Genomic DNA, 14,442 nt, shown 5'->3' on the forward strand with positions numbered 1-14,442 from the left:
TCAACAATGGATGCAATGTAGGGCCCAAAATCCTATAATACAAAATTGTAGATATGAATATAGTGTGCATATCTGGATTCAACAACTGCCCACAATATAAATACCAGATTCACATGAGTTAAATTAGATAAAAATAAAAAGAAATGAGAATTAACATACAAGCATACTATACATTCACATCTTCCTATGACAAGGGGTGTAAGAGAGAGAGAGAGGGGGGGGGGGTTAGATGGCTTGTATTGTAAAGGGATGGGGGCTAGTCTGGCTATAGAAGTAAAAGTTAGAACAAGATAGCAGTAGCACTCATTCTCAGCCACCCCCCCCCCCCAAACATGCCTATGCCTTTCTCTACCCCCCCACTCCCTCTTGAATCCACCACTCTTTAGCCAAATTCTAAAGTTCTCTCTTCTCCATACCTTTACCATGAACCAATTTCACAACTGCAATTGATCAAGGCCTATCTAATGCTTAGTGTATCTTGTAATGGGTGCTATACACGAATACAGCAGCGGTCGTTGGTATACGAAAACACACGAAAACATGCAACGTCACAAAGACTAACGTTAGCCTACACAGTCACAGCCTAACCTAGGCTAGGTTCACAAACACAGAGTTACTAATCACAATTTTGTTACCTGTAGTGTTATACCCCCAATGTAGCCTTGCATATAGCCATGAAGTTCAGTTTTTAGACCTCTTGATGATTGAAACATGTATACGAGTGAAAGCAATCTGCTACTGAAGAATTTGGGCAGGTATTTCATCCACTAGGGAATTTCCCTTGTAATAGGCTAGAGTCAAGGTTATATTTCTTATAGGTATCACAGGCCTAATTCAACCCCCATAGACTCGTGTGTTAAAGTGGTACCTAAAAAAAATTCCTTAAAAATAAGGAGGAAATTCGAGGGTTGAATGTTTACTATCAGTGGATAGGATAAATGTCTGACATTCCATATCTGACCAGAAAAGGGTACCTCGACCGGCTCATTTTAAAAATAAATCAGCATTTATGAAGACTACACCTGACGGGATCAACTTCATCACTTGAGAGAGTCAAATGGCCCTATTTCTTCCGCCAGTAAAAATTTAGTTCCATAGTGGTGATATATCTTTCCAATTTGGAAAAAAGAAGTTCAGTAGGTACCCTCCCTAGAATCAGTGTTAGATTGTCAATCATATTCATTCATTTTTGTCAATCAGCAATATCAAATTACAAAATTTAGAATGGGTTGGGTCGAATGAATATTTTTTGCCTGCCAGTTGTAATTAGGCCCGTGTGACCTTTATTGTATGACACATGGAGGCTTCTTTTTAAATTACCTCCCTGGCTTTTCTTTAACATCTGTACACTCACTTTATAGCAAAGAAATGCATGAAATATACATATATGTTATGTAATGACCAATTTTAATGTTACTCCTATATGTCTAGTGCCCTATAGATACACACATCCTATCTGCCTATATGTAGTTCAACAATGGATGCAATGTAGGGCCCAAAATCCTATAATACAAAATTGTAGATATGAATATAGTGTGCATATCTGGATTCAACAACTGCCCACAATATAAATACCAGATTCACATGAGTTAAATTAGATAAAAATAAAAAGAAATGAGAATTAACATACAAGCATACTATACATTCACATCTTCCTATGACAAGGGGTGTAAGAGAGAGAGAGAGGGGGGGGGGGTTAGATGGCTTGTATTGTAAAGGGATGGGGGCTAGTCTGGCTATAGAAGTAAAAGTTAGAACAAGATAGCAGTAGCACTCATTCTCAGCCACCCCCCCCCCCCCAAACATGCCTATGCCTTTCTCTACCCCCCCACTCCCTCTTGAATCCACCACTCTTTAGCCAAATTCTAAAGTTCTCTCTTCTCCATACCTTTACCATGAACCAATTTCACAACTGCAATTGATCAAGGCCTATCTAATGCTTAGTGTATCTTGTAATGGGTGCTATACACGAATACAGCAGCGGTCGTTGGTATACGAAAACACACGAAAACATGCAACGTCACAAAGACTAACGTTAGCCTACACAGTCACAGCCTAACCTAGGCTAGGTTCACAAACACAGAGTTACTAATCACAATTTTGTTACCTGTAGTGTTATACCCCCAATGTAGCCTTGCATATAGCCATGAAGTTCAGTTTTTAGACCTCTTGATGATTGAAACATGTATACGAGTGAAAGCAATCTGCTACTGAAGAATTTGGGCAGGTATTTCATCCACTAGGGAATTTCCCTTGTAATAGGCTAGAGTCAAGGTTATATTTCTTATAGGTATCACAGGCCTAATTCAACCCCCATAGACTCGTGTGTTAAAGTGGTACCTAAAAAAAATTCCTTAAAAATAAGGAGGAAATTCGAGGGTTGAATGTTTACTATCAGTGGATAGGATAAATGTCTGACATTCCATATCTGACCAGAAAAGGGTACCTCGACCGGCTCATTTTAAAAATAAATCAGCATTTATGAAGACTACACCTGACGGGATCAACTTCATCACTTGAGAGAGTCAAATGGCCCTATTTCTTCCGCCAGTAAAAATTTAGTTCCATAGTGGTGATATATCTTTCCAATTTGGAAAAAAGAAGTTCAGTAGGTACCCTCCCTAGAATCAGTGTTAGATTGTCAATCATATTCATTCATTTTTGTCAATCAGCAATATCAAATTACAAAATTTAGAATGGGTTGGGTCGAATGAATATTTTTTGCCTGCCAGTTGTAATTAGGCCCGTGTGACCTTTATTGTATGACACATGGAGGCTTCTTTTTAAATTACCTCCCTGGCTTTTCTTTAACATCTGTACACTCACTTTATAGCAAAGAAATGCATGAAATATACATATATGTTATGTAATGACCAATTTTAATGTTACTCCTATATGTCTAGTGCCCTATAGATACACACATCCTATCTGCCTATATGTAGTTCAACAATGGATGCAATGTAGGGCCCAAAATCCTATAATACAAAATTGTAGATATGAATATAGTGTGCATATCTGGATTCAACAACTGCCCACAATATAAATACCAGATTCACATGAGTTAAATTAGATAAAAATAAAAAGAAATGAGAATTAACATACAAGCATACTATACATTCACATCTTCCTATGACAAGGGGTGTAAGAGAGAGAGAGAGGGGGGGGGGGTTAGATGGCTTGTATTGTAAAGGGATGGGGGCTAGTCTGGCTATAGAAGTAAAAGTTAGAACAAGATAGCAGTAGCACTCATTCTCAGCCACCCCCCCCCCCCCAAACATGCCTATGCCTTTCTCTACCCCCCCACTCCCTCTTGAATCCACCACTCTTTAGCCAAATTCTAAAGTTCTCTCTTCTCCATACCTTTACCATGAACCAATTTCACAACTGCAATTGATCAAGGCCTATCTAATGCTTAGTGTATCTTGTAATGGGTGCTATACACGAATACAGCAGCGGTCGTTGGTATACGAAAACACACGAAAACATGCAACGTCACAAAGACTAACGTTAGCCTACACAGTCACAGCCTAACCTAGGCTAGGTTCACAAACACAGAGTTACTAATCACAATTTTGTTACCTGTAGTGTTATACCCCCAATGTAGCCTTGCATATAGCCATGAAGTTCAGTTTTTAGACCTCTTGATGATTGAAACATGTATACGAGTGAAAGCAATCTGCTACTGAAGAATTTGGGCAGGTATTTCATCCACTAGGGAATTTCCCTTGTAATAGGCTAGAGTCAAGGTTATATTTCTTATAGGTATCACAGGCCTAATTCAACCCCCATAGACTCGTGTGTTAAAGTGGTACCTAAAAAAAATTCCTTAAAAATAAGGAGGAAATTCGAGGGTTGAATGTTTACTATCAGTGGATAGGATAAATGTCTGACATTCCATATCTGACCAGAAAAGGGTACCTCGACCGGCTCATTTTAAAAATAAATCAGCATTTATGAAGACTACACCTGACGGGATCAACTTCATCACTTGAGAGAGTCAAATGGCCCTATTTCTTCCGCCAGTAAAAATTTAGTTCCATAGTGGTGATATATCTTTCCAATTTGGAAAAAAGAAGTTCAGTAGGTACCCTCCCTAGAATCAGTGTTAGATTGTCAATCATATTCATTCATTTTTGTCAATCAGCAATATCAAATTACAAAATTGAGAATGGGTTGGGTCGAATGAATATTTTTTGCCTGCCAGTTGTAATTAGGCCCGTGTGACCCGTACTTCTCCAATAATCTCAAAGCATATCACAACTAAAATATCGCCCTCTATGATTAAACTATGAAATACATGTTAAAGGTATAACTCATTATGCTACACAGCCCCTCCCCAAGTCTGGGCTGTCCTCGGACCAGGTATTAACAACAAAGCATAAACATGAATTTCTTTAAATGTTATCTCGCTCTTCCCAAGAACAGAAGTATAGAAAACATTAAAACATCGTTAAAAATATACAGGTATATACATTGGCATAGTACACAAAGGAAGAACCTTTCTTACAATAACAACCAAAATAATCTATATACAGAAATAGATGGATAGAGTAAAGAGAGTAGCATTGAGATCAGGAAAATGTCAAGATGAGAATTACATAAGAAAGGTTAGAAAATAGGAAAAGGAAACATGGAAGCAAAAAATATAAAGAATACATCAAGGCATAAAACAACATGTTGAATACAAAATCAAATGCATCAGAGTCTTTTACTGTTTCTGGCACAAAGTTATAGCGAAAGTTATGTCCAATATCTATTCTGCGGATTGAAGTGCTAGAGGATTTCTTCTTGGGGGTTTCTTCAAGGCGCATGTCTAGAACTACTTTTCATCATCTCGATATCTCTCTATAAAGACTTCTTTGGAGGCCAAGGCGTTACCCTGTCGTAACAATCAGCGGATGTGCATCCAACGCAATTCCTTCGAACTATCTATCTGAAGAACAACATCACATGCCAGGTTACATTCCGACCTTGGTCACACTCCTACTTCCTGTAGAGTATGTCTTGCTTCATCTCCAGCTGTGCATCCTCCAATAGGACTTCTCCACACTAGACTTTGAAGCCACCGTTGACCAATCGGGCCGGTCGACTGACTGATGCTCTGCTTCCAAGATCTACCTGATCGAAGGTTCTTTCTGTTGGTATCTGCTCATTGCTGATGTCAAGTTCCACGGCAACCACCCTTGCCTCTGCAAAAATCCAACCAAGTGCCCGATGATCCGTCCTGATCTCCGCCCATAGAAGTTCTGAAGTTGCATCTCCGAAATACTACCATGGCCCATGACTCCTTTTGAGCCCCATAGTAGTTTTTTTTTCTCTGCTTTCTGAATGCAGTACCCCACTAGCATAGGATATGACTTGCTCCTTCCCAACATAGGACAGCTCCAGTTCCCTCGTTGCTAGTATCTGCATATCCAACAAGTACTTCTCTTCGACGTTCAGAGATCCCCATCTCCACGCTGCACTTATCCTGCAAGGAATTTCAGATCCATTCTTCATAGCCACTCGTCGTAGGCGCTATACATTTACATGTATAGGCGCTATCCACGCTGTCGTCTACACACCGACTCAATAGGCGCTATTCACCCACGTGTATAGGCGCTATCTCCGCCACACACACCCAAAGCTCCATTCACCAACGTGTGTAGGCGCTATCTCCGCCACACACACCCAAGGCGCCATTCACCAACGTGTGTAGGCGCTATCTCCGCCACACACACCCAAGGCGCCATTCACCAACGCGTGTAGGCACTATCTCCGCCACACACACCCAGGGCGCTATTCACCAACGTGTGTAGGCGCTATCTCCGCCACACACACTCAGGGCGCTCTTCACCAACGTGCATAGGCGCTACCTCCGCCACACACACTCAATACGCCATTCACCAACGTGTGTAGGCACTATCTCCGCCACAGACACTCCGGGCGCTATTCACCAACGTGCATAGGCGCTCTCTTCTTGCCTCTCTCCAGGCACCCTTCCTCGGCGCTCTCCACGCTGTCGCCAACACACACACCCAAGGCGCCATTCACCAACGTGTGTAGGCGCTATCTCCGCCACACATGCACACTCAGGGCGCTGTTCACCAGGGTGCATAGACGCTACCTCCGCCACACACATTCAAGGCGCCATTCACCAACGTGTGTAGGCACTATCTCCGCCACACACACCCAGGGCGCTATTCACCAACGTGTGTCGGCACTATCTCCGCCACACACATCCAGTATTTACCAACGTGTGTAGGCACTATCTCCGCCACACACACCCAGGGCGCTATTCACCAACGTGTGTAGGCACTATCTCCGCCACACACACTCAGGGCGTTATTCACCAACGTGTGTAGGCACTCTCGATCTTCTTGCCTCTCTCCAGGCTCCCTTCCTCTGCGCTATCCACGCTGTCGCCAACACACACACTCCGGCTGCTATTCACCAACGTGCATAGGCGCTCTCTTCTTGCCTCTCTCCAGGCAATCTTCATAGGCGATATACGTGGCGCTCCCTGTAATACAGGCGCCTAAGTTGTCTGAGCTTCCAATACCACGTTGTTCAATCCCACCGCTGCCACCAGTGTGGGGTAACCGGGCTCTGTCGGGGTAGCGTTCTGCCGTCTCGCAGTCTCCAGAACCCGGTCCACGCTTCTCCTCACTTATATATCTCTTTTGGGGTGGATTTGCTCACAAAAGTATATTGTGCAACGTGGTACACTCTCTCGCTCCTCTGAAATACACCGAATCACCCGCTCACTCACCCTAAATCATGCAAATGAAGCAACTTGGGAGATATTCAATATACAGTTCAACTTGATTTATTCGGAGCTTACATCTTACAACCGCACGCCACCGCAGCTCCCAGCGAACTGACGTACTTCTCCAATAATCTCAAAGCATATCACAACTAAAATATCGCCCTCTATGATTAAACTATGAAATACATGTTAAAGGTATAACTCATTATGCTACAGAATAATATACCGGTATTGGATTATAATATAAGTTGAATACTAAATTGGTTTAAAATATCATATATTATTTGTTCCAACGTTGGCCTACCATCTCCGATCCTCTAGGGTTACACCAAAACCGAATTCTCCCGAATAAATTCGGACTGATTCGGATGGTTTCGGTGGATTCGAATGTTTCCGAATCCCTCCCGAACTTTCTCGCATTCGCGGAGGGAACACAGAAAACTCCTATATCCCAACCCCCCCCCCGAATATGGCGGGTATTCGGATAAATTCGCAGCTGATTCGGTTGGTGTAACCCTAGCTTATGACTGATAACAATTTGAGGGGACCATATGGACATGGCATATGGGGCCACATTTCTAGAGAGCCTTGAGCAAGAGAAACAAGCGAGCAAAAATTTTACATTTTAATACTAGTACAAAAATATTTTGCGATAGACCATTACATAATAATAGGAGAAAAACAGGCCTATTGTATTACACTCTTTTTCATTCCTTTTTTTTTATTAGTCGTAAATTATTTTGGGTGTCCATGGATCTTAGCCCCCCCCCCCCCCCGAATTTGTAAGCCAATGACTGGTCCATTTGGAAAGTGAAAATAAATTAAAACATAAGAGTAAACGTTAAAACAATTTCTAAAAAAATAAACCCCTTAGTAAATATTAATGTGTGATTGATACCAATAAATAGATCATTTAATTTTCTTTAAAATGATACCCTACATGATATGATTATGGTTCACATGGAGGTGCAGTGCCTTGAAATGTGGGGCAAGTTCAAAATTCAAAGTTGCAAAATGACACAATATTGAAAACCACTGTTCCTTTTTTCCGTGTGATGAGTGTGTTTCTCAGCGGTTTCTTTTGTTTTCATGCACCTTAACATCAACAATAACATGGAGATCTGTGAGATAACATGGTTTGAGTCGTGGTTTGAAATACCCATGCACGTTTGTTTGTTTGTTAATTATGTATTTGCTTGTGCAGAGGTGTGTTTGATTCCATGTTAATGTTGATGTTAAGGTGCATTTGGAAGAAAATTGAATGATATCAAATATGCATTGTGTAAAATTGGGAGTTGGGAGAAATTAATTGCCAAACTCAGATTTCCAAACTTTAAAGTAATATGAGCTTAATTTTTACAAGACTGGGTTCAATCAATAATGCAAGCTCGATGCACGAGCTGAAAATATTTGGGGAAAAATAACCTAAAAATTAGAAATTTTTTAAGAACTTTTATTGATATTCATGGTTATTTCCCATTTGTACACTCTCCTAAATATCAATTCCTATATCTTTTTTATGTTCTCCACATATTTTACACCATGAATCTGAATAAAGAACACTGACAAAAACGAAGTGATATCCAAAAGTGTGGTAAAATAAAATGACGGGGGCACTCCATATGCGCTTGGTTGTGGGGAGGGGTAAATTTCAGAAAGATAATGTCATGAATAAGAACATAAACATGAAGATGTTATTCAATTTCATCCTGGATTTTTTTTCGTTTTCCATCCATCTGTTTGTAAGAGTTTCCGAAATGAATAGTTTCATTCAATAGCAATAAAGATGAGAAAATTATGATAATGATAATAGTTATTATTATTACAATCATATATAATACTAGTAATCAGAATCATCATTATAATAATTATCATTGTTGTTGTTGTTGTTTTTATGATCATACTTGTCATATGATTCATCATATTAAAATGTTATGATGTTCAACCTTGAATTATTGAGGTGTGACAATGCAGGCCACCCCCACGGCCCCACCTGAAATATTAAGGGATGTATCTCCCCATCCCTCGGGATCGACACTCATGCCCGTAGCCAATTTTACACTCAATTTCTGAAAGGAATTATAAATCGTTTGTCAAGTCATTCCTGATTTTTCAGGCTTTTTCCAGACAGTAAAACAAGCCTATAAATTTTCACGATCTTTTAGCGTAGTCAAGACATCCCGAGAACAGCAATTAAAAACGGCTGAGTTTCTTGTAGTCAAGCCAAAACGTGCAGTAACTATTCAGTTTCGTGTTAATAACTTCTATGCCTTATTTGAGAGACCGTTTCAAATATACAATTAAAAAATGTATGCCGATGGCGATGCGTTTTCTTGACTTGAAGATTTTTTTAAGGGTAAATTCTAAAACAAAACCTTCATCGGATAGGAAATTCAGTCGTGTACTGGATTTGGTTAAGAGGAGTTGATGAGTAACTTTGTAAGGCAGACACAAGAGCGTTTTACTAAACATAGTTTGTTTCAGGGTAAGTTGAATCTATATATATATATGCTTAATTTGTTATATTTTAGGCTCGCGCAATCTTACAAAATTAGATGTCACACATGTATACCGGATGCGCATAATATCTGAATATCCGGTAAAAATCGTCAAATTTGTATTATAGTGAAAATAACCACAATAATTCATGAAATCCAGTTATGACCAGCACACCCCCACCCCTGTGTATTGATAATCTTATCGAGAAAACTACATGATAGATTGTGTTTTGTGTTATTGTTTCTCGGTTATGATATTGAATGTATGTGATTATGTGATTATCTTGTATTATTTTCTATGAAAATGAATAATAACGAATTCGAATTTGAATTTCGGAGGAACATTGAAAATTCTAATTTTCCTTGTGACGAAGCTATTCAGCCACATTGCTGGAAAGTCTTATATTTACTGGATCTGTATGGTCTGTTTCAACCACCGTCATGGCCCAACCCTCTTGGTCTACTATCGATTAATTGGCCACTTGGTCTAATTATCAGCTGTGGCTATATCCTAAGTAGGCCTATAATTTTACAGGTTTCCCGAGATCATCCTTCCCAACCACTCTTTAATTCTCTTCACTGGCTTCCTTTTAAACAGAGAATTACGTTCAAATTTCTCTTGATTGTCTACAAAAACTGAATAAACAGGCTCCACAGTATTTAAGTAACTGCTTGAATCTGTATACACCAACTAGAGCACTTAGGTCGGCCAGTGATCACCTTCGCCTTGTTACAACCGATGATGTCGCACCAACGCATAACTTGTCGCACCAACGCATAATGTCGCAGATTGCGACATTCCCGACCTTTTGTTGGAGAACGCGAACGCTTATTTGCGACGGTAGTTGATTTTGGAAGAGACTTTTGGGCCCGTCGTCGTGGTCGTAAAACTCTGTCCTGCAATGCAAATTGTGTGACATGATATTTTTTTTTGTTTCGCATCTGGAACGGAAACATTCAATCTGCGTTTCGTGTGCAAAATTCTGGTTGCTAGCTACTATGGTAACAGCGATATATCTGATTTAGGACGACTTTCCAAAGCCACATTTGGTTCCTCCCAGAGCTCGAGTAGAGAAGTTTTCTACGTTTGATTCTATTGATTATAATGTACAATCAATCTTAAAAACCAAGTGTATGATTAAGCGTTAACTTTTGTGTTAGGGGACCCTAATATTAGCGTCCGTGAGGTTTGCGAAAGGTCCCAATTATCGGTTGTAACACGCCTCACATATTCATTAACCCGTACATTAGGTGGTGACAGAACTTTTACGGTGTCGGCTTCAAAATCCTGGAACGACCTGCCACTAATAATTAGACAGTCTCCAATATTAGCAATTTTCAAAAAGTCATGAAAAACTCATCTCATTCGTACTTTGTAGTTTTTTAAATATTACATTTAATTAATTAATTGTAAGCGCTTTGGGCCTAATGGGAATAGCGCAGTACAAATAATAAGTAATAATAATAATAATATAATGCCCTGGTATATCACTACTTCGTCTACTTAATTCATCGCACTTTTCAAATGAAAATTTGATTAATAAACAACTCGTCTAATCATAATAGGAGCCCCTTTTGTGAAATCACAAGGTGGTCAAATCCCTCATAGACTTATCACCCCTTGTTGAATAATGTATAACTATAAAATGCAATGAATGTTTTTTTGAATTTCAATGGAAAGTCGTCACCCATCAGCCTGTTTGATATATATATTTTTTATTTCTATGATAAAACTAAGCATAGACTGGGCTCTGGGAACGATATTTAAAAAAGGGTGCTGAAGTTTTTCTTCAGAAAAAAATGTAAAAAAAAATGGACAAGCCAAAACAATAATAATCACAATAATAAAAAGAAGTTTCATTCCAGGTGAAGGGATTATGGTTAAAAAAGTTGAGAAGCAAAAATAAAAAAGTTTCAATCCAAGATAGTAGTGGATTTTGGGCGAAAAAAAATGACAAGCAAGAAAAAAAGCGTTATTTCTCTCTAATGACAGAAATTTAGGTAAAATCTCACTATTTTAGCATACCAACTTGACTTCCAGGGGTGTTGCCTATTGTAAATAATAATGATGCAGGAAGATCTTAGTGGGTTCAGCATCCTCGCTTCCCAGGGCCATGAAAATAGATTTTGAGTAGATTTTAATTCCCCTTTTACTGCCAAGCCACATGGCGCCATGACTGTAATAAAGTACACTAAAATTTCCATTTACAAAAATGAGATCAAGTTTGTTGGTTTAAATTGATCTCCCACAAGCAACAACACTGCGTACAGATGGGAAGTTTGAGAGCCATTGCCGAAAGATCCCGGAGGACGAGAGGACACGCCCCCTCGATTTCATCTTCTTATTATTTTTACATGAGCCTATGGGAGAGGGTTGCCCCCTTAGATGACCCCAAAAAAATCTCATCAAATCGCCGCCTAAGCTTGGGGCAGTTGCCTCCTCCCCCGATTAAAAAAAAAATCGATAATATGGTATTTATACAGTGCTTATTAATAAAATGTTTATTCTTTAAAGAAGTCCTGGGAATTGAAAAATATACAACATGTGGATGATTTTAAAACATATATTCTTGGGCTTGGGTCTCATCTATCCGATGAAAGTAAAAGTTTGGACAGAATGTTACGTTTACTGTAAGTGAGCACTGTCCATTTTTGTAATGATCACAGAAATCTGTTGGCGCAGAAATCTTGTTTTTCCGCTGTGTCAAGGGGAAAAGGCAAAATCATATACTGACCCTGCGAGACATGTCTCATACATTGCCCTTGCACTTTTAGTCAATTAAATAACACGGATACATTTAAACATATTGTAACAACTTTGCCACCAAAATTAAAATTATGACCACTAGGTAAGCACAGGCTTTACAATTTTTGTGCCAGCTGGATCTGAGGACATAACTGAACCTAACCAAAAATTGTATGAGACATCTCCAGCAGTCTTTCACTAGGTTTTTATCATTTAAAGTGAGTTTACACTTTTTTTTTCATTTAATACTTGTTTATCCACACTTTTCCCAAGCTTGGTAATAATTAACAAAACGAAATTCAATCTTAAGCCATTTCATGTAAATCACAGCTCGGTGTAAAGCAAATATTATCACGATGGCCTCGGTGTGTGGGGAGTGGGATGGGATGCAATGGCACTCTATGAAGTGTTTTGGGCAAGGAAACAAGTCAAACAGGTACAAGATATCTTCAAATCAATTTTCCGAGCTAACAACGTTCATGTGTTCTTAATGATCAACATCTACTTTTATTCACATAACTATTTCCAAGTTGCCTAAATTGATATCAACTTGGGCTTGGGATTATCATGATCATCATTTTGAAGCTGTGAAGCTGTGAAAGTTTTAATGAGGGAACCATTTAACTAAATCTGTTCTGGATTATATATAGGATTACTAGAGTCACTTTATCAGCAACAGGATTCATACTGATATCATCTAATCTGATATTTTCAAGTTGAAAAGAAAATGGTTCGTCCGGTTACGAGGAGTAACCCAGGTTCAACGGGATCTGCCCAAAACCCCTGTGGGTCGGAGTCGGGCGCTGCAGAATCCAACATACCGAGTGATAGAGATGCTGGGCACTCAACTGAATCACGAGCATCGGAGAAAGGAATTCAGACTAGTTCAAATCTTCTTCAGAAGTCTATTGTCGATGCTCTTTGTGCCGAGGAGACTCGTAAAAGGCTCGTGGATGCTATTGTTGACGTGATCGTAGACAATGTTACGCAATCAGTCTACGACGCTGTTAAATTGGATCTTGAACATCAAAAGAGCGAAATAACATCTCTGAGCAAAAAGGTCGATGAACTTAGGAAAGAAATCACGAGTCTCAAATCTTCATGTGAAATCCAGGAACAATATAGTCGTCGAAGCTGTCTCCGGTTCCACGGCATTCCAGAGAAGGAAGACGAAAACACGGACGAAGTCATACGACAAGTGGTCAATGAGAAGCTGGACATCAATCTAACATCAACCGATATCGATCGGAGTCATCGTCTCACGTCGCGATCAGGAATGTCAGAAGGTGCCAAGCCTCGTGTCATCATCATGAAGTTCGCTCGTTATAACATCAGGAAAATGATCTACAGTAACAGAGCAAAGTTGAAAGGAACTAAGATTTTCATCCATGAAGACCTTACAAGACATCGTCAGTCCCTCGTCAACGCTGCTAACAAATCTGATCTGATATCGAAGGTATACACAACTGATGGTAGAGTCAAAGCCCTTGTGAAGGCAACACAAAGATGTATAACTATCACTTCTGAAAACCAAATAGAAAAACTGTAGACTCATGAAAACTACACTAGTTCAAATATGAACGTAATGCTCAGATTATATGAACCTAGCTTTCCCGTGCATTTTTTGTAATAAATCCGTTAGAAACAATCAGAAAGCTATCCTTTGTGTTAAATGTTCAAAATGGTCTCATTTGAAATGTGGAAATGTTTCAGATAATATTTTTATGTCGACGATTGACTGGATTTGTAATAAATGTTTAATGAATGAACTTCCTTTTTACGTTGAAAATTCACCTCAAAAAGATATAAATGTACCTCTAACAAGAGAATCTCAAGATAATTCTAACGAGAACTCTAAATTACAAAAATATAAATTCCCAACAGAGAGGGGAATTAAAGTATCACACCTTAATGTTCACAGTTTAAGGAATAAAAAGGATGAAATAGAGTTGTTTTTAGATTCTAATCCATATGATATTTTTTCAATGTCTGAAACCTGGTTGGACAATGATTTTCCCTCTGGAAGCTTACATATAAATGGATATAACTTAGAGAGAAAAGATAGAACTTGTGGAGCTGGTGGTGGTGTTGGTTGCTATATTAAATCAAATATTACCTATAAAAGGAGAAATGACCTTGAAAATATTTCTTTGGAATTAATGTGGATAGAAATCCAAATAACCAACCAGAAATCATACCTACTAGGTATTGTGTATCGCCCTCCCAAGGCAACAATAGATGTGTTTGAAGAATTAGAATATAACATTGAAAACGTTTGTAATATAAGTAATAAAATACTAATCACAGGAGACATGAATTGTAATATGTTAACAAACAACCTTTTGTCTCGGAAAATCACAGACTTGTGTGACTCCCTTCAGTTTAGACAAGTGATCACAGAGCCAACCCGCATTACTCCATACAGTGAAACACTAATTGATCTTTTTCTT

General features: G+C 39.1%; 1 protein-coding gene across 1 annotated transcript; it reads left to right on the forward strand.

The window, feature by feature from the left end:
- The first annotated feature begins 12,719 nt into the window (after nucleotides 1-12,719).
- Nucleotides 12,720-13,541, forward strand: LOC135156776 (uncharacterized). The gene has a single exon (XM_064110060.1). It carries the CDS (start codon nucleotides 12,720-12,722, stop codon nucleotides 13,539-13,541), a length of 822 nt encoding a protein of 273 aa, XP_063966130.1.
- The last annotated feature ends 901 nt before the right edge of the window (nucleotides 13,542-14,442 follow it).

Source organism: Lytechinus pictus, chromosome 15 (assembly GCF_037042905.1).
Source record: "Lytechinus pictus isolate F3 Inbred chromosome 15, Lp3.0, whole genome shotgun sequence".
Taxonomy (NCBI): domain Eukaryota; kingdom Metazoa; phylum Echinodermata; class Echinoidea; order Temnopleuroida; family Toxopneustidae; genus Lytechinus; species Lytechinus pictus.

Bases quoted from the DNA above. Each gene is read 5' to 3' on its own strand.
- LOC135156776 (XM_064110060.1), top strand. From the start codon at position 12,720: ATGGTTCGTCCGGTTACGAGGAGTAACCCAGGTTCAACGGGATCTGCC.